We start from the raw sequence: 21,410 nt of genomic DNA on the forward strand, positions 1-21,410 counted from the left end.
GCTTTATTTTTTACAAATATTAATTTCTAAATATGTTACCTGGAATACCTTAAATTTTCGGTTTAACATTTAGAATTTTTCGAGTCTTGACTTTTTTTTCCCACTTTTCTGTACTCCATGACGTCATTGAGTGGGAGGGAAGGGAAGGGGACGCGCGTGAGGAGGAAGTCAAACGGTGCGCAGGCGCAGTAGACTCTCTGGCTCCTCCACCTCCATCATCATTATCATCCTCCGTGTTTGTCACATCCTCCTCCAGCTCGGTTTGTTCTGGTTGGAACCGCTCAGTGGTGTAATATCTGCGGTGTACTGGCTCGTCTAGCCCTAATAGCCTAGTGTAACCATGAGTGTGGAGGCTTACGGGCCCAGCTCTCAGACCCTCACCTTCCTGGACACAGAGGAGTCGGACCTGCTGGGAGCGGACACCCAGGGTTCCGAGTTTGACTTTACCGACTTCACCCTGCCCAGCCAGACGCAGACCCAGGGCCAGACCCAGAGCCAACTGGACGGACAGGTCAGTGTCGCTGTTTAGCACAGAGCACTGTTGTTTTGTCTGAATGAGCCAGCTAAGCTAACGCCTGCTATCATCCCGCTGATTGGTCAACGCGCCAAGCTAACAGTTAGCTTCCTCAATTAGCTTTAGCCACTGTTTACGAGCTTTCACTTTCAATGACCTGCTTTCTATTGACCACATTTAACCTTAGAGACGTTATAAAGGAATAAACCGTATGTATTCTCAATATTTTATTAATACGGGAAATAATTGGTAATTGTAGTTCATTAAGTAGACTAATAACTGCACTATGTTGTTGTTTGTAGTGTCAGATAGTGTTTGTTTGGGTCAGAGGTCAAGTACGATCCCTTGTTTTGATTTTACAGTTTGTGAAAATAAACTTAAACTACAATCTATAAATTGCAATAGAAACTTTATAAATTAGTAAATGAATAAATACAATTAAAGTATGTTAAGCCTGATATATGTAATATAAATAATGGTAAAGTGTAGTTTCAGGTCGTATTTGTTTGTATATCAGAGGGAGAAAAATAATAGTATATTTATTTTTGTTGTATCCAAACTAAATATAGTGATTATCGGGATCTTTTTCCCTTTTGCTGCCTATAATATGGTGCTGGATAACAATAATATGCTGTTGTCTCGAGTCGACTAAGGCTGCAACAACGAATCGATAAAAATTGACTATTAAAAGCGTTGGCAACAAATTTCATTATCGATTTGTTGTGTCGTTGGACTTATGACACTGACCATGATGCAGAGCCGTTTGATTCACCTAAGGGGTATTCCAGAAAGCGGGTTATGTTCAAACTCTGAGTATGTTGAGGCTCAAATGAGGGAAACTCTGAGTATCCCATTCCTGAAGGCGAGGTATGTTCTTCTCTGAGTATGTCATCATGGGAACATTCTCCGTGAACTGAACCTGCGCGCTGGCAGGTTTTGTCTAAGAAACCCTGGGTTTCTACCTGGCTCCGCCCATCTGATCAAGGAACACTTTAATGTACCTTGACACTCTTATCTGACACACTTTTAACATTACACACCACAGATGTGCTGAATATACAAATATTGCTCAGCTTTGGTTGTTTTTATTGCCCTTATAGGCCTTGATTACTCATTAATGCTAGCTTCTATATCTGCCATGCAGATTGTTTTCCATGGGTGTCCAGATGCTGCGCTGGACGCTATGGCAGAGAACAACATCACACACTGGCAGTATGTGGTTTAGACCAGTGGTTCTCAACCTTTTCAGCCCACGACCCCCAAAATAAAGGTTCCAGAGAATGGGACCCTCACTGTACCTGAAGGTGGTTGAACACAGACATGAACATTGAAGAACAGTAATGTGGAGACAGGGCCATCTATAAGGGGAATAAAGGGGAGAGCTCTTTGGGCGTAATGTAATTTTAAAAAAGTAGGAACAATTAGTTTAAACTGGTAAATGATGGGCTTGATGGTGGAAAAGGTGGTAAAATGGGATTTTAAAACCACAGAAATTGGTTAAAAGTTGCACATTAGAGTTGCCAAAAACAGAGAGAAAAAGTGTTTTAAACGGTCAATATTGGAACATTTACTTTAAACTGGTAAATAATGGGCTTGGCTTGACAAACCGTGAATGTGGTTAAATTGCCAAAAAAATAAGCATGAAATATGGTGAAAAAGAGGTTAAAAGTGACAATAATGGGTCAACATATTTGACAATAGATGGAAACATGGTGGAAAGGTTTATAAGTTCCGAAAATGTCTTGAAAGTGGAAAAATGTGCAGAAAATGCATTTAAATTTGATTGACAAGTTGCAGAAATGGGAGTAATGTAGCAAAACTGCATTAAAAGTAGCAAAAATATGGCAAGAAAAAGTGGCAAATAGGTTAAAATGACAAGTTTGGTGTAGTTGCAGAAAAAAAGGTAAAAATAAGCAAAAATGGGCTCAAATTGTTAAAAAAAAATATATATATATATATATATATATATATAAAGGTATCTGGTGATCTCATCCCAGTGTCTCCCGACCCCAAATGCGGTCCTGACCTCGAGGTTGAGAACCCCTGGTATAGACTTTAGACTGCCCTGGTTTCCTTAAACATAAATTAATATTCACTTTAACCACTGTGTGTCCTCAGCTCAATGGTCCTGATGGTTTGCTGCAGAATGGAGACGATATGGTGGTGAAAGCCAGTCAGTTACTGGCTGAGTTAAACTTTGAGGAGGATGAGGAGGACACATACTACACCAAGGATCTGCCAGTGCACGCCTGCAGGTGGACAACTAGCTTCTTGATATGATTTGATCATTTTTACGCAGACACAAGGGTGTTTTTATGCATTTTACAGCTGACACGTGTTTATTTTTTATTTATTTTTGTATGATTTTAGTCATTTGTATTTTGCTATCATTTGGGGATTTTTTGTATCAATGTATTTGTTTTTTAGAGTCATGTGTTTTGTTTGTTATTTAGTGTGTTTTTGTGTATTTTTGTCATTTTTCTGAATTTTTTGGGATATTTTGTTTGTAATTGGTGTCATGCAGTACGTGTTGTTTTGGTCTTTTTTTTTTAGTTATTTTGTCTATCATTAAAATATTTTTGTGTGGAATATGAGAAATGATACGGGGTGAAATATTCAGTTTGTTTACATGCATGAATAAATGTCATAATGCCATAGTAAGTGGATTTATTTTTATATTAAGTGAATTTTTAAATGCATGTAGACAGTTTAGCAGAGCATTTTAAAGAGAAAAAGAGTAAAAAAACAAAAGAGATGAAAAGAAAGAGGGGGGAAAAAATTAAATCTTTTTGTTGTTATTTTGTGTAGTTTTACTGACATTTTGTGCATTTTTCCACAATTTGGGGGCTTTTCCGACGTCTGTAATTGGCTGGTATAATCTGACGCTAATAGCTTTGTGTTGTATTTAAAAGAGGCTGATGATGATGTTGCTTTAATTAACTTGTTTGCTGTTGCTTTCAGTTATTGCGGCATTCACGATCCAGCGTGCGTGGTCTACTGCAACACCAGCAAGAAGTGGTTCTGCAATGGTCGAGGAAACACGTCTGGCAGGTACAACACACATTTAGTAAATTCAGTTTAAAAAAAACATAAAACAGCTGGGAGAAAATGTCTTGATAAAATGGACACACGTTTGAATTTAACTGGCTTTTGTGAATCTGTTCTGTAACAAGTTTGAATTGTGGTGAAATTTTAAGCCATGTTCAGCAGATCAATGATGTTAAACAGGACAACACAGCACCTGCTTCTTTATTATAATGTGCTTGGCTTTATTTCACAATGATATTTACAAATATATATGAACACAGGAGAACATAACAAATATGGTTCCGACTCAATTGAACAAAACGATTTACAGCTTCCCGTTTACATGAATCTTCATTTATAAATTAGAACAAATAATAAAGAAAAGAACAAGGAAGTCACACCATCAGCCAAATGCAGGTGTCTTTGTTTTTATTTATAATCCATTTGTCTCATTTTCTAATAAAATCATCGAACAATAGGTCATATTTTTTTCCATCACATATATTTCATGAACTATATCTAACTTCTTGGTAACCGTGTACCCAAGTACGTCTTTTATCACACCTCACGTCTTCCCAGAATAGCTCTATGGAAAAAAAAAAAAAAAAAAAAACACCCACATTTAATGAAATTTGTTTTTTGGTCCCATTTACTGTAAATACTGTTTGTATCAATTATGAAATATCAGATATACAGTGCATCCAGAAAGTATTCACATTTTGTTATGTTACATTACAGCTTTATTCCAAATCATATTAAATTAATCTCTTTCTTCAAAATTCTACACAAAATACCCCACGAGAATGTGAAAAAGTGGTTTGTTAGTTTTCTGTTTTTCACAAATTTGCAAAAATCTAAAAACTGATGTACAGTATATACTGTTAGCTGATGTATTGTAAATGAAGGGTTTGTCATTTTTTGCCTGCCTTTTTCTTTCCTCTGTAGCCACATAGTGAACCACCTAGTTAGGGCAAAGTCTAAGGAGGTGACTCTGCATAAAGACGGCCCACTGGGGGAGACGGTCCTGGAGTGTTACAACTGTGGCTGTCGTAACGTCTTCCTGCTGGGTTTCATTCCTGCTAAAGCAGACTCAGTGGTGGTGCTGCTGTGCAGGTAAAAGCATCTCTACTGCACTGTGTCTTCTGGGTTAGAAGATGTTCACTACTCTGGTGGTGTCTGTCCTCTTTAGGCAGCCGTGTGCCAGTCAGAGCAGCTTGAAGGACATCAACTGGGACAGCTCCCAGTGGCAGCCCCTCATCCAGGACCGCTGCTTCCTGTCGTGGTTGGTGAAGATTCCCTCAGAGCAGGAACAGCTCAGGGCACGACAGATCGCTGCCCAGCAGATCAACAAACTAGAGGAGCTTTGGAAGGTACGGCCCAGATTTAACGCACTGGAATGTTTTCATTTATTTATACTAATTCAGAAAGCCCAGAATTGAAAATGTCATCTTAGATGCTAGTGTTTCAACTCTGATTTTCTATTGAAAACTACTCAAGCTCTGATTCTAATAATGTTTGCTGATGATTCAACCAGGGCTGGGCGATATGCCGGTTCATACAGAATATCAGTAAATATTTTCGTTATGATATGAATGTTTAATATACGGCCGTACTGCTGTATTTGATTACACAACAATCGGAACGCTCCGCTGCTCCGCGTTTCAGTCAGGACCCTTTTCATGATTGCACTTCTACAGTAGCACTCTGGTGTTAGTTACAATGTAAATGGATAAGAAAGACACAATTGAAAGCTCTGAAGCTGCATGTGTGCATATGCCTGCGAGTGCATGCCTCTGCTACAGGATGACAACACTCACGTACGTAGACATTATATACGTATATAATGTCTATACTCGCGGATGCACGGTTAGCTTAGCATGTCGGCAGTATTACTCAAAAAAAAAGAAACGATCGCAATTTGTAATTCCTATAACGGGGAAATAAGTCGTGGTGTAGCTGCAAACAAAACGCTACCTCATTCACCATAAGAAACCACCACACCACTGAGTATGCAGCATTTGAAGCTAGAAATCAAGCTAAAGCTAAGCTAGCGAGGCAAAGAGCCAGTGGATGTTACATGTGTGGATGTCTTAATAATGTCTCATTGTAACTTGTAATACTTCTAGTGTGGAATAATTCTACAATATTCCCTCATCATGACAGTAAAATAAATCATCCTAAGTCAATCTACTGCAGTAATTCTTCTCTCAACCAGTAGAAAATGCTGTGAACCCCTGATTATGCATGAAAAAAAATATACCGTGAAACCGTAAGAATTTTGAAAAATACCGTGATATACATTTTTTGTCATACCGCCCAGCCCTAAATTCAACTTTCTTCAGTTTTTCAACTCCTTTCTGAAGCTTTTTGAGCTTATTTAAACTTTTAATTCTTTTTTCTCCAACATGTTATAGCCTATATCTATGTTTTTCAACTCATTTCAGCTGTTTTCATCATATCTTTTTGGTTGAGCCGTACATATCTTCACTTGCGTTTTCTTCAGGAAATGCATTTACTTCTAGTTATATCTCATTTGAAATTCAAATACTCTTATAAACCAAGCCAATATGTAATTATCTGCATTTTATACATAAGAAAAATATATATATACATGTATTTTTTTTATCTAGATGTTTTTGTTTTTCTAAATAATCTTGCTTTTTGGAAGTGTGTCGTTTTACCAGTACGTTGGTGGTGTTTGTAGGAGAATCCCACTGCGACCCTGGAGGACCTGGAGAAACCTGGAGTGGATGAAGAGCCTCAGCACGTCCTGCTTCGCTATGAGGATGCATACCAGTACCAGAACATCTTTGGTCCACTGGTGAAGCTGGAAGCTGACTACGATAAGAAACTCAAAGAGTCACAGGTGGGAGAAAAACATCCTCTTTCATATGATACTGGACTGGGTTTGATGTTGAATTGCTGCATTGTGTCATATTTCCACATTGGTTTGATGTGACAGACACAGGATAACATCACAGTCCGATGGGATTTGGGCCTGAATAAGAAGAGGATCGCTTACTTCACACTTCCCAAGACTGATTCAGGTAATCCTGTAGATTTATTCCTTAAATCTGTCAATATTAGGTCTAAAAATGTGGTTTGTTGTGGAGCTCAGTCGAATGTATTGATCATTTGCATATTTTATTTATATATATTTTCAGATATGCGGCTGATGCAGGGAGATGAGATTTGTCTGAGGTACAAAGGTGACCTGGCTCCTCCCTGGAAAGGCATCGGACATGTGATCAAAGTTCCTGACAGTATCCTTTCAACCCACGTGATGTTTAGATTCTGACAGTGTCTGACCTCTAGTGGTCTCCTCACTAAACTACAACATGTCACTCACTAGTTTGTCCTGTTAAATTTAGTGATTTGATAACAGCACAGTAGCAAAATGACATGAAGCTGCTGCTGTTAATGTAATGCATCTGCACTATAGTTTTAGATATGTAGGGCCCTACAAAATCAATTTTATTTTTTATACCAAATGCTGTTTTCAACATTAATTTTTTTTTAATTCTGTTTTTTTTTTCTTTGAAATATTTTATTAATGTTTTCAGAAAATGGTGGTTTTCAACTCCTGTGAGAAAACAAAATAAATAATGATAATAAAAAGAAAACCATAATTAAATAAAAATGTAATTTAAAACCACATAAATTGTACTGACATGGATTATGACTGATAGTTCCTTTTTAATTATTTCTAATATGTTGTAAAGATGTATGAGAGCAGCATTAATGTCACCCAATTTCCCCTCAGAGATCAGTGTTTTACTGGATCTGAGCAGGTGTATTGATTAAGTTACGATCAACTAAATTTAAATTGAGCTAATTTGAATTATCATGATGATATCATTCCAGACCATAATGATGAGACAAAAATAAATGGACATACAGATGCATCAGTTATTTCACTACTTAGTGGGCAGAATATTGTAGAGTATTAGAAGTTATTTAGTTATCCTGCCAATAATATTCAGTTAAGACACAAAGACTGGAGAGATTTCTGCCTAATGTTATTTAATGTCTTTTCACCAGATTAAAATTGGACTAAGGCTAAATAAAGACAAGTCAAAACTATAAGATAAAGCTGTAAAGATCGCATTGAATCATTACTAATGGTGTTTAATAGTGATGCATGGAAAATTCAACTCTTTTATTCACCGAAACAAAATGTGATGACGCAAGCTAACATCGCGGTCAAGCGTGATTGTCTCTAAACGAGCCATTCATGTCCGTGTAGCGGAGATTTTTAAATACATCTGTGATAAATTTAATGCACTTTGTGTTATGATGTGATGACATATTTAATTTGATTATCTTTATTTATTTTATATTGTGCATTGTAAGAATGTCGGTGCTAAATAAATATTTTTGAAGTATTTTTAATCGATTTATTCTTTGAATCAATAATATTAATTTCTACAAACACAATGCTTTATTAGTGAGGTTAGTACACATTCATATAGCAATAAATTTGATTATACAAATAATTAGCATAATAATTTTTTCAGTGTTTCGGTTTTTGATGTTGGTTTTCTTGTTCACGGTTTTGGCCAAGAATGTTTGTTTTGGTGCATCCCTAGTGTTTAATCAGATATATTTGTTTAGGTGTGGGTGACAATGATGTTAAATGATCTAATCAGAATTAACTTTTGTTAGAGAGTTAAAACTTTACCTTCTTCCCTGCTTTCATTATAATATTACTAAAATTCAACTGAAACTATCTTAAAAACTTGAATTAATTTCCTTCCATTAGGAAGGTTAGACTTGTATAAACAGGTTGTTAAAGTCGATGCTGACTTGAGGATTTCAGACAGTTTGTGTGAGCCTTTTGTACTTTGGTGTCGTTTTTTTTGTGTGTGACCTTGACACATTATTCCAGACTATGGGGATGAGATTGCCATAGAGCTAAGAAGCAGTGCTGGAGCTCCGGTGGAGATTCCACACAACTTTCAGGTTGACTTTGTGTGGAAGTCGACTTCCTTTGACAGGTATTCATCAACAAAACCATCAACAAACTTTTGGAAGTGGAGCTTGAGCATTTAAATGTTTCTGCTGTGTATTTTATTCCCTTTACCCAGAATGCAAAGTGCTCTGAAAACATTTGCTGTGGATGAATCCTCCGTCTCTGGCTACATCTACCACAAACTACTGGGACATGAGGTGGAAGACGTTGTCATCAAGTGTCAGCTGCCAAAACGCTTCACTGCTCAGGGTCTGCCAGACCTCAACCACTCCCAGGTGAGCTGGAGGGCAGATCATTAAAGGGATCCTTTTTTTTTTGTGGCCTAAAACCTTTGAAATGTTTTTGTTAGTAGATCTATGCCTAACAAAACACGTTATTATGCACCATATTTGTTTCATTAACTTTTATAAATGGGACTTCTTTACAGTTTTAGATCATTTTGCAGCTTTTTAGATCATTTTGCAACTTTTTTAGTCATAATGACAACGTGTGCCCCCAAAAAATCTGTGACCGTAGGAGGCGACAGTTCTAACCCTGCGGTTTCGTAGTAGACAATGAAGCAGAGCTCTCTTAAGGGGCCTAGAATTAGTTATTAATTGTTAATTAATTATTAAAATAAATTTTTCTAGAATTAGTTTTGATCAAGTTTGATATACTGAATAACAAATACAGATTTGCGCCAGCTTAGATATTTACTTAAATTATAGAATGCAGTTGTTTTTGTGAGTTTTAATTTGTAAAAGAACAATAATTTAAAATTTATTACATTTCTTATTAATTACTAGACTTTTCAGGTGTCCCCATTTAAAATCCACATGGGGTCCAGACCCCAAGGTTAAAAAACACTGCTCTAGAGCAACTAAAAGCAGCACAAGTTGGTATTTTGACTGAAAAAGCTGTTAAATGATCTAAAAATCAGGCTGAATGTTTCACTCCAATAGAAAACAATCTGATGTTTACAGGCAGTGGGGCCGTGTGACATCATCAATCACGTGATTTCAAGATGAAGTAACACTAAAACTGTAAAGTAGTCACATTTTTAAAAGTTAATTAAATGAATATGGTGCAAAATAATGTTTTGTTATGCATAGATCTGCTTATGAGGACATTTCAAAGATTTTGGGCCACATTTGTAAAAACAGTGGAAGATCCCTTTAAAAGAACCAGTGGCGTGCTGTGTTTCTTGGCTCTTGTCCCACCCAACTTAAGAGGAAGTGCTGTGTTTTTACAGGTGTACGCTGTGAAGACGGTACTACAGCGGCCCCTCAGTCTGATCCAGGGGCCCCCAGGCACAGGGAAGACCGTCACCTCCGCCACCATTGTTTACCACCTGGCTCGACAGGGCAACGGGTGAGGAGCAATAATGATTATTATTAATAATCATTAGCTATTGTTGTCAGCTTTGGTCTTATGGACATTAATATGGTGATTTGAATCCCATCCAGGCCAGTGCTGGTTTGTGCTCCCAGTAACATCGCTGTGGACCAGCTGACGGAGAAGATCCACCAGACGGGGCTGAAGGTGGTGAGGCTTTGCGCCAAAAGCAGGGAGGCCATTGACTCGCCCGTGTCCTTCCTGGCTCTGCACAACCAGACCAGGAACATGGACAGGTAACACATCAAATGTCACTTTGTAGAGGCTCAAAAGTTTCCAAATCTCCCTGATTTCCATTTCAATGTCTTTCCCTAATCACATGTCATTACAGACTATTAAACTTCCCAAAATCATGCCAAACATGTTTACTACGGTTAATAGTTAACTATTGTCATTAATTTCTTATTTATACACAGCATTTCAGATTTTGCCTGAGATTTCATGTCCAGCGGTTTGCTACACTTGCTAAAGCTAAACTTTCAACCACCATGAAAAAGTGTAAAAAGTGTAAATTGTAGCGGCCTCTTGGACTCAATAAGTTTCATAACTGGTGATTTATTTCTGTTCTCTTCTGTTTAACGTCAGTCACTGTAAAAACTACAGAATAAACAACAAATACATTTGTAGTTTCACATTTAACTATGATAATATAGAATCAGCGACAGAGGGTGAAGATATACACTTTTCGTACCTCATTTCGCCTTCCACGGGGTGCTAGTTTTTAAGTGACTCATATTTTTCTTCCTCGACAGTGTAACTTTAGGATTGATATGTGCTTCTTGGAGACAGTACAGTAAAAATAACACTAATTACAATAAACTGGCTTCTCACATTGTAACAAAATTCCCTTTTACGTGCAAGCACAGTGTTGCGGTGAGTGTACTGGAAACTCTCACAAACCCATGAAGAAGAACAGAGCCCATTGTTTTCAAAATAGAAGCATCGCCAACCATAAGGTTGCTTGGTACATAATTACAATAACAAAAATTATTTTATAAGAAAATATACATAATGTAATGTTATTTACTCATCATTTACATAAATACTGTCCCAAAACATGTCGGTATGGGTTTAGTCTGTGTGATATCGTTAGTGTTTACATTCCAGAAAGTGAAGTAATTAATTAACTTTTCAGTCTCTCTGACCACACAATTTTGAAAACATGTCGGATTGCAAAAATAATTTTGTTAAAGTTTCCTTTATTTCATTTCATTAGCAAACTCATGGATCTCTGTTGGGGAACAATCCAAACAGGCACATTTAATAAGTCACTGTCTTTGTGTGTTTGTAGAAGTAAAATCTTTATTTGGCTTATTATTGTGTTGTCATAGAAACACTAATGTCGATCAACAGTATCAACCAATAGAACAGAGTCACTGCAGCTAGCACACATGCTAATGCTAATACTGCTTGATATGTGCAGCATGCCTGAGCTCCAGAAGCTCCAGCAGCTGAAAGACGAGACTGGCGAGCTTTCCTCCTCTGACGAGAAGCGCTACAGAGCCCTGAGGCGCACGGCAGAGAGGGAGCTGCTTATGGTACAACCAGCTTCACGTGCACACACATCGTGTACTGTGGTTTTTCTATCGTCCCATCCTTGGTTTTTGAGATGTTTCTTTGTTCTTCTGCGTTTCCCAGAATGCCGACGTCATCTGCAGCACCTGCGTCGGAGCAGGAGATCCTCGTTTGGCTAAGATGCAGTTTCGATCGATTCTGATCGATGAGAGCACTCAGGCCACGGAACCAGAGTGCATGGTGCCTGTGGTGCTCGGTGCCAAACAGGTGGGAAACCATCGACACAAACAAACAGAATTTTGTTTTTCTTTTGGTTCCATAAGATGTTTTGCTAACCAGGGTTGGGGGTTAATTACATTTTTATCTTTTTTATAGTTAAAATTGTAATGGTTATTTTTCCCTTGAATGTCAATTACAAGTACGTCCTCAATTACTAAAGTTCAATTACAAATGAGCCTGAAATAAATAACCCTTATAAAACATAACCTTCCTCTTGTGTTAGCTTTCTGTGAGCACATCTTATGAAGTCTTAAACCATCTATAAAATACACTAAAAATATTATCAATCATCTGATTTGTTTTTCATCTCTTGGTTACCTTGTTAGGCTTCCAAATCAATGAAAATATTGGTATTAATATTTTTAATGTGGCCTTTTTTAGTATACTCTTAGGTTTGTATTTTTTTTTTTAAATGATAAAATAATCCTCAAGAGAACTGACAGGTAGTGGGAAATATATTTAAAATATATTTTAATAATTATTAACTATGTATGTGTAAGCCATAGAACTGTAACATGGTTCCCTAGATTAGTGTTTAAATTGTAAATGACAGTTTTTATAGAATTTCTATAAAAATTAAAATGATAAAATTCAGAAATTCTTTATTTATCCCTGGGGGAAATTACTTGTGTCACAAAAGCTTGAGAAATATTAGAAATGAAAAAAATGAACACTAAACAAAGAAAGAAAGGTACAAGAAAATGTAAATAATGGACACATACAGTAGAAAATAATAATAAAAATTTACAAATATAATACAGATATATACAAGAATCAAAGTCAGTTATCTGAAGTCAACACAACTGTAATACAATAATAATTGACCTCTTTTGCTAACTGTTTATGTTTTTTTTGTGTCCCTGCAGTTGATTCTGGTTGGTGATCACTGCCAACTCGGTCCTGTGGTGATGTGTAAGAAAGCAGCTAAAGCAGGCCTGTCTCAGTCTCTGTTTGAGCGCCTGGTCGTGTTGGGGATCCGTCCAATCCGTCTGCAGGTCCAGTACCGCATGCATCCGGCCCTCAGCGCCTTCCCCTCCAACATCTTCTACGAAGGCTCTCTGCAAAACGGAGTCACTGCAGGTGAGACGGAAAATGAGGTTCTTTATGTTTGGGTTTTTTGTCACTGTCGGGCAGAGCACGGGAGACGGCAATGGAAATTCCGGTAGACGATTTAAATAATGACACCGGAATGGACAATGGGCACTTCTCTCCAATATCATGGCAGTCAAAGAGAATAAAGAGAGTTGTCAGTACACTTGCAGGAGAAACACTAGCAATGTCTGAGGGTATTGATAATGCCATTTTTCTTTCAACATTGTTTTCAGAACTTAGTGCAGGTTGTACGGATCACACTGTACCAATAATCTGTGTCACTGATAACTTTTCTCTTGTTGATGCACTGAAGTCCACCAAGTTTGTGACTGAAAAAAGACTGCGCTTAGAAATCAGTTCTATCAAGGAGCTGATCCAAACCAAAAAGGTTCAACAGGTGGTGTGGTCAGATATTTACATGCCCTACAGCTAGGGGGCTCTAGCACTCCTTTTTGAGAACACATGTTGTACACATGCTGGGGGTGGTTCGGTTGTAACTTTTATCTGGACGGTGTGGTTATGTTTTTGACGGAAGAAAATAAAGTCCTAACGTGGAGTTGATCTTTGACTAACACTCTACAATTAGCCTTTGTTTTTGTTTTCCTACCTTTGGTTTTATTTCTACAGCCGACCGGGTGAAGAAAGGCTTCGACTTCCAGTGGCCACAGCCCGACAAGCCCATGTTCTTTTATGTGACACAAGGCCAAGAGGAAATCGCAAGCTCTGGAACGTCTTACCTCAACAGGTTTCTACTGCAAATCTCATATTGTTCCCTAATGCTTGTTTGATAACATCTAAGTAAGTGTGATCTGCTTCAACAAAGTAATATTTAAAATTTAAATAAGGATTTTATTATTGATGCACCAAAGATTTTCATTTTTCACTCGAAACACTTTTTATCACTAAAACAACCTTGCCAAAACAGGATATTGTGATGACGGTCTCACTTGTCAAACCAAATATTTTTCTATTTGCTTTTTTATTGTTTAATAATCTATAAACAGACATAAACAAACAATCAAATGAACAGTTCACATCGGGGGTACAGGGACTCTGGGAGAAAAAAAATAATACAATTAGATGCATGCTAGTGTTGAAGTTGGAGTTTTTCTCTTTATTTTTAAAGATTAAGATATATCAACATTTCATTTAACTATGTATTTATTAATCAATCCATATGTTGATATATCTTAATTTTTAAAAAGTAAAAGGAAAGAATGGCTTTCCAACTTACTTTGTCATGTGTACTTCTGGTTCTTTCAAAATAAAACACCATATTGTGTTTTTTGGCCTGAGGTCATTGAGTCATTCAAATGTTGTGCCAATCTTACACAGTAACATGTTTCTATTTTCCTAGCATGCTGGGATGGTCTTAAAATGTGATTTAAAAAGGACCAGAATTTCAACTTTGAAAAAAAAAATTATATATTTTTTTACTTCTTAAAATACAACCGGTTAAACAAATAGTCTTTTAGTTGATGAATACTTCCCCAAAACTATCACTTAATGAATTCGAGCAATAGTTTTTGTTTATTAAATTACACATTTTATGGATTTGTTTTAATTTGATTGTTTTTTATTCAGGACTGAAGCTGCCAATGTGGAGAAAATAACCACACGGTTGCTGAAGGCCGGAGCCAAACCTGATCAGATTGGTGTCATCACTCCCTACGAGGGACAAAGGTCTTACCTGGTTCAGTACATGCAGTTCAGCGGCTCCCTTCATACCAAACTCTATCAGGTGAAATGCATAAAAGCAACATATGTTGGAATAATTATCCTTTAAAGGGATCCTCCACTGTTTTTACTAATGTGGCCTAAAACCTTTGAAATGTACTTATTAGAAGATCTACTGTATGCCTAACAAAACACATTATTTCACGCCATATTTATTTTATGAACTTTTATAAATCGGACTTCTTTACAGTTTTAGAGACTGTGTTCCTCCATCTTAAAATCACATGATTGATGATGTCACGTATGAATAAATCACTGACTGTTGAAGATGCACAAACTCTGCGATAGAAGTCCTTCAACAGTCTGATTTACTCGCTAACTCCAGCTACCAGAGCATGTCAGCGCACTGTTTAAGGGAGAGAAAAGGCCCCTTGGGAGAGCTCTTCTTCTCTGCTTCATTGTCTAGTATCAAACCACAGAGTTAGAACTGTCGCCACCTGCAGTCATAGGTTATTTTTCAGGTCACAACTGTTTTCATCCTCTTTGGGTAAACAAAAGACGTTTTCATCTTTAACGTTTCCTGATTTTTTTTTTAGAGCAGCCAAAAGCAGCACAAGTTGTCATTTTGACCTGAAAAAGCTGCTAAATTATCTAAAAAGCTGCTAAATTATCCAAAAAGTTGCTAAATTATCTAAAAAAACAAGCTGAATGCTTCATTCCAATAGAAAACAATGGGATGTTTACAGACAGTGGGGCCGTGTGACATCATCAATTACATGATTTCAAGATGGCGGAACACAGGCTCTAAAACTGTAAAGTAGTCCCATTTCACAGCATGGGGGGTTCGTGTGGTGCGTGAGTGAGTGCCACTAGTGTGGAAAATTTGAAATTTTTAACTCTGAGGGCCAAATTTAGTGAAGTAAAGCTAAAGTTTGTTTGTTTTTTTTATCTTTGTTCTAGTCTTACTTTAAAGCTAAAAGTTATTTGTTGTGCTTTTCAAATTTAAATGAGGTAATTTTGGAACCCACACAAGCGACGAGGACGTGTGCGCACGAGCACACACATTGAGGATGCACACACACACACACACATACACACACACAGTAGAGCTTTAATCGAACCGACCAGAATGAAGCCGATGTCTCTTTAAGCCCGAACAACTCGACGGTGTTCACATTCGTGTGCGTGCATGTAGAATGATCCGTTGCGAGTTATAAACATGACTGATTAGCAGCTTCATGTGCGCTACGTCTGGCTGAAGCACTGTTTATAGTGCACAGTGCACACAGGCAGCCTCGGGGCTGCTAAGTGGCTACAGGGGACCTCAAGTAAAGACGGAAGCATCCGAGCAGCTCTCCTGTATTAAATAGACGGTGCTGTTGATGTTTGTGTTTTTTCGGTTATTCAGATTAAAAAGAGGGTTAACACAACCCGTGCACATCTGGAAGTCCCTTTTGCGTTCAAGTGTGAAACAATTATTACAGCGGTACCGATTAAGAAAGGAAAAAAACAACAGAAAATCGTCCCTACTTTGCTGAAAACTGAACGTAGGGGGCACCAGCGCTCTGTAGGGGAGCAAAAGTCGGGGACCCCTATGCTCAACAGCGCTGTCGAGAACCCTGTTTTAATAAGGATATTTCAAAGACTTTAGGCCACTTTTGTAAAAAAAAAAAAAAGTAGAGGATCTCCTGAATGTTAAGTAATAAAATGCCAGTCGAGCCTCTGAAAATCAATGTGTTTGATGTTGAATGTTGTGTGTGTGATGATCAGGAGGTAGAAATAGCCAGTGTCGATGCGTTCCAAGGCAGAGAGAAAGACTTCATCATCCTGTCGTGTGTGAGAGCCAATGAGCACCAGGGCATTGGCTTCCTCAATGATCCCAGACGTCTGAACGTAGCGCTCACCAGAGCTAGGTCAGACCTCTCACTCTGTTTCACGCAGCACTGATGAGATGTGGTTCCACTGAGGTTCCCTGGGTTTGTCCCACCCCCACCCCCACCCCGCAGGTATGGCGTGATCATCGTGGGGAACCCAAAGGCTCTGTCCAAGCAGCCTCTGTGGAACCACCTGCTAAACTACTACAAGGAGCAGAAGGTGTTGGTGGAAGGACCTCTGAACAACCTGAGAGAGAGTCTGATGCAGTTCAGCAAACCCCGCAAGCTGGTCAACACCATCAACCCTGTGAGTTTACACAGCTATACCACAATATTAGTGGTTTTTTTTTGTATTTTTGAACTTATTTTTTATTTTACATATCACTCCATGCCTCGTGGAGTGATATGTACCTGTACTGTGCTTCAACATACTGAACTGAAATAGTGAGTGTAATGTTTTATATTTTATGTTAAACCTGAACAATGTTGAGAATTATTGTTAATGAGTTGAATAAAGTTTGGCTTATCTTACTATTTTGTTTCGCTTAATGAGCATTAATAATGATATAATGATAATAATAATAACAAACCGGTGCGCCTTATGTATGAAAATAGACCCAGTCAGACCCATTCATAGACCCATTATAGTCCGAAAAATACGGTACTACTGGGGGGTTTAAAAAGCTGATATCCAGTATATCAGTCTTCATATGAAATACGAACATTGATATAAACAGGTTATATACTGTATATTACCTAAAATATGTAAATAAGTAAATAAGTAAAGCCACTGATAAATAGAAAAGGCAAACTTTTTCCTGATTACAATGCAAAAAACATAATTCAAAGATATAGTTGCTCAAATGTCAAACAGTAAACGTGGATAAATAAAAAAAGACAGTGTGGTTTTGCAGTTTTTTGTTAGATTTCAAATTTGTACATTTTCATAGACAAAAACAGCAACAGAAGACAATCATAGGACAAATGCAATCACGACACACACACACATATATATATATATATATGTATATATATATATGTATATGTATATACACTGTATACATAATTAAACATGACTAGTACACAACCTGATAAATTTAAAACATGACACATTTAGAAACAAAATATATCAAATGTAAAACTTGTTGTTTTAGCTTTGAATGCAGACGTTATTTATTTGTGTGTGTGTGTCTCAGGGCGGACGCTTCATGAGCACAGCCATGTACGACGCCAGAGAGGCCCTGATCCCAGGCTCTGTTTACGACCGCAGCACCAACGGTAACTTTACACACCTTTTTCTTCTTCTTCTACTAGGAAAAATATAGCAGAAACTTAAAGTCACTGCTCCGAAACACATGAAGTCAACATGTGCTTTCTGTTTTTTGTTTATTCACCCCAGGGAGGACGTCTAACATGTATTTCCAGACCCATGACCAAATTGGTATGATTGGTACTGGTCCCAGTCCAATGTCCTCCTTGAATATCCCCATTCCATTTAACTTGGTGATGCCCCCCATTCCTCCACCGGGGTATCTGGGACAGCTGAACGGTCCCACTACAGGTGAGCCTGTTATTCCTACTGTAATCATCATATTAGCTGCTGCTGATGATCCTAAAACTTTAAAAACAACATAAAAGATTATTCTAAAACTATAAAAACCTAAAATTAATAAATAATTAGTTAAAAGCTGTATTGAAAACCCTTTTCTTAAAAACTTTAAAACTGTTTGCACCAGTGTTCAACCCGGTGTTTGAGTCTGTTTGAAATAATGGTGTGTTCTACGCTATCAAAGGCTGCACTAAGATCTAGTAGAACCAACACTGTTAGTCTTTTTAAGTCCAGGTTACACCTAATGTCATTTCAAATCTTCAGGAGGGCAGTCTTTGTCCTGTGGTTCACCCTAAAACCAGACTGATACTTTACAAAAATATTAAAATCAGCTAAAAAGTCATTCAATTGAATAAAGAGTAGTTTTTATTAAATTTTGCTTAAAAATTGTAAGTCGGATATTGGTGGGTAGTTGTTAAAATCATTAAAGTCTAAATTGCTCTTCTTCAGACGGGCATTCACCACTACTGCTATAAAGGCTGCAGGGAAGGTTATTTTGGTCAAGTATGAATTTCTTGTGCTTCTAACATCTTTGTTTTATGATAAACAGGTCGTGGTGGAGGCATGAAGGGGAAGTCGGGAGGAGGCGTTGGTGGTGGCGGGACCAGAGGAAGCCGTCAAAGAAACCGTGGGAACATGGGTAGTCAAAGTGGGGACCGGGGCCACATGATGGGCAGCCAGGCCAGCCAGGACCAGGGCTCCCAGCCCTTCTCCCAGGGGCCCCTGACCCAGGGCTACATCAGCATGAGCCAGCCCTCCCAGATGAGCCAGCCCGGCCTCTCCCAGCCAGAACTCTCACAGGTTTCCAACCATTGCTCCCAGCACTTCTTCTCACATTTCCGTGGTTGTGGTTTTTAAAGTCGGGGATATCTTTGTCTATTCATGTAATGGGTCAGTGTTATGAAACATTTGGACACGTCGTCTATAACGTTCCATAGTGGGTTTAGTTTTCCTCCTCGTCTGTTCCTTCCTTTCCTATCTGGAAAATAATGAAGAAAAATTTGTGTTTTTCTCTCCCGGTTTAGGACAGTTACCTTGGAGACGAGTTCAAGTCCCAGATCGATGTGGCTTTGTCCCAGGACTCCACCTACCAAGGGGAGCGGGCCTACCAACATGGTGTGACTGGACTGTCCCAGTACTAGACGGTAAGAAATACCACCTCCTTTAATAAAGGGATCCTCCACTGTTTTTACAAATATGGCCTCAAATCTTTGAAATGTACTTATTAGATCTATGCCTAACAAAACACATTATTTTGCACCATGTTAGTTTTATTAACTTTTAAAAATGGGACTACTTTACAGTTTTAGAGTCTGTGTTTCTCCATCTTGAAATCACGTGATTGATGATGTCACACGGCCCCGCTGCCTGTAAACATCCCATTGTTTTCTGTTGGAGTGAAACATCCAGCCTGATTTCTTGATAATTTAGCAGCTTTTTAGATCATTTAGTAGCTTTTTCAGTCAAAATGACAATTTGTGCTGCTTTTGGTTCCTCCTCACAGAGTCTGCCATGCCAATTAAAAGCAAAGCTCAGATTTTACTACCGCGAGGACTTCTCTGCATAGTTGGTGTCACACAAAGCACTGCTCGGCCTTGTATCGACCCGCATTATATTTAACACTGACCTGTATTTCACCCTCCTTTAACAGATCACAGTAGATTTATGATCAACTACAGACGTGTGTATGTGTGTGTGTGTGTTTTTTCTTGATTCCACAGGTGGCTGAAGCAGAGCTAGGCCTGTGTTGAAGCTTAGTTCATCTGGATTATAATCTGGGTAAAAAAACAAAAAGAACAACCACGGATACCCGTTTTCCACTGCTACAACCGAAGCACCACTGTGTGAGCGTAACAGGAGAAAGAGAAACCACCGTGAGAAACCAACCAATCACAGGACGGAGAGCGAGAGGCTGGTGGAGGAGCACGAGCTGGTGGAGTCATCGCAGCGGCGCAGCTGGAGGGGCGTGGCCTTTTCAGGGGTCGAGGAGCCATCCTGGAGGGACCACAGAGGGAGGATATGTCTCCTTGTGTGCCTGCTAATTCTTCAGGATCTTCCCGGGGCGTTATCGTCGGGCACCTCGCTCCTAAAAAAAAGCCGGGAAAGGTGGAGATGAGTTGTTTCGTACAAGAATCTCTCCGAGCGAAAAACAACGTCCTCTGTGACTTTGGGAGATGAAAGGACAAAAACAAGTCGACGTTTGACGCAGTTTCAAAGCTTGGACTGAGGATCTGAATTTTAGAAGGAACTTTTGAGCATTTAGCTTAGTGGTTTGTGTCTCACAGCTCTTATTTTGAAATTTGAAGACTGTTGAGTCATTCACTTTTCGTTTTCTGGCCTTGAGTCGGACAGTTTTTCTCTCGTCATCGTCGCTTTCATCTTCATAGTGGACCGTTCTTTGGGCTACAGTAAGGCGCTAACCGCTAAGTGATGCATTCAGCCTGCTTTTTAGATCATTTAGCAGCTGTTTCAGATCAAAATGCTAATTTGTGCTGTTTTTAGTTGTTTTAAATTATCAGGAAAAGTTAAAGATTTCAATTTAAACCTCTTTGGTTTACCAAAAGAGAATAAAAACAGTTCTGACCCGGAGAAGAAGAGCTCTCCTAAGGGGCCTTTACTCTCACTTAAACATATGTGACATGCAAACAAGCGGAGTTTTGATGCAGGTTCAAAGCTTGGACTGAGGGTCTATATTTAGAAGGAACTTTTGAGCATTTAGCTTAGCGGTTTGTGTGTCGAAGCTCTTATTTTGAAATCTGATGACTGTTGAGTCGGACAGTGATGGCATCTTTAAAGTGGGCCTACGGCACTAAGGCGCTAACCGCTACGTCCAGCTTTATGTTTATCAAAGATCAAATACCTTTGACACGTTTTTAGTTCCTTTTCTGACTCTGAAAGTGCGATAGCAAAAGATTAAGTGTCCTCAAAACGCGTAGCTTAAAGTGTTTAATAATAGAATTCATGAAGAAAAGTCTTAGAAATCCTACTAATATTATCATTAGTACTTCTATTATAGATATAGTCATAGTTAAGTCACATTTTATCACAAATGTGTAAAACACACCAAGGCCTGGGGGCCAAATCCGGCCCTTTATAGCAGGGGTTCTCAACCTTGGGGTCGCGAGACACTGGGAGGGGCTAGCCAGAAACTAAGAATATTTTTTCAACAATTTGAGCCCATTTTTGCTTACTTTTTTTTTTTCTGCAACCACACCAAACGTTGCCATATTTTAACCTTTTAATGCATTTTTGCTACTTTTCCAGCACTTATAAACCCTTTCCACTACTTTTTCCACCTAATGTCACATATATTGACCCATTATTGTCACTTTTAACCTTTTTTTTTTCTTTTTACCATATTTCATGCTTATTTTTGCCAATTTAACCACATTCACCATTTGTCATGCCCATTATTTGCCAGTTTAAACTAATTGTTCCAATATTGACACAGAACACTTTTTCTGTCTGTTTTTGGCC

At 38.3% G+C, this 21,410-nt stretch overlaps 1 protein-coding gene across 1 annotated transcript; it reads left to right on the forward strand.

Moving 5' to 3' along the window:
* Positions 1-340: 340 nt before the first annotated feature.
* Positions 341-19,713, forward strand: LOC114479699 (regulator of nonsense transcripts 1-like). Its single transcript, XM_028473528.1, has 24 exons — positions 341-511; positions 2,633-2,769; positions 3,476-3,565; positions 4,487-4,654; positions 4,731-4,911; positions 6,246-6,407; positions 6,504-6,588; positions 6,706-6,804; positions 8,430-8,538; positions 8,629-8,788; positions 9,745-9,863; positions 9,959-10,123; positions 11,311-11,425; positions 11,526-11,669; positions 12,548-12,761; positions 13,401-13,518; positions 14,358-14,514; positions 16,221-16,363; positions 16,457-16,631; positions 17,521-17,602; positions 17,724-17,885; positions 18,484-18,734; positions 18,959-19,078; positions 19,655-19,713. The coding sequence occupies exons 1-23, from the start codon at positions 341-343 to the stop codon at positions 19,073-19,075; spliced, it is 3,324 nt and encodes a 1,107-aa protein (XP_028329329.1). The 3' UTR covers positions 19,076-19,078; positions 19,655-19,713.
* The last annotated feature ends 1,697 nt before the right edge of the window (positions 19,714-21,410 follow it).

This window comes from Gouania willdenowi, chromosome 17 (assembly GCF_900634775.1).
Source record: "Gouania willdenowi chromosome 17, fGouWil2.1, whole genome shotgun sequence".
Taxonomy (NCBI): Eukaryota; Metazoa; Chordata; class Actinopteri; order Blenniiformes; family Gobiesocidae; genus Gouania; species Gouania willdenowi.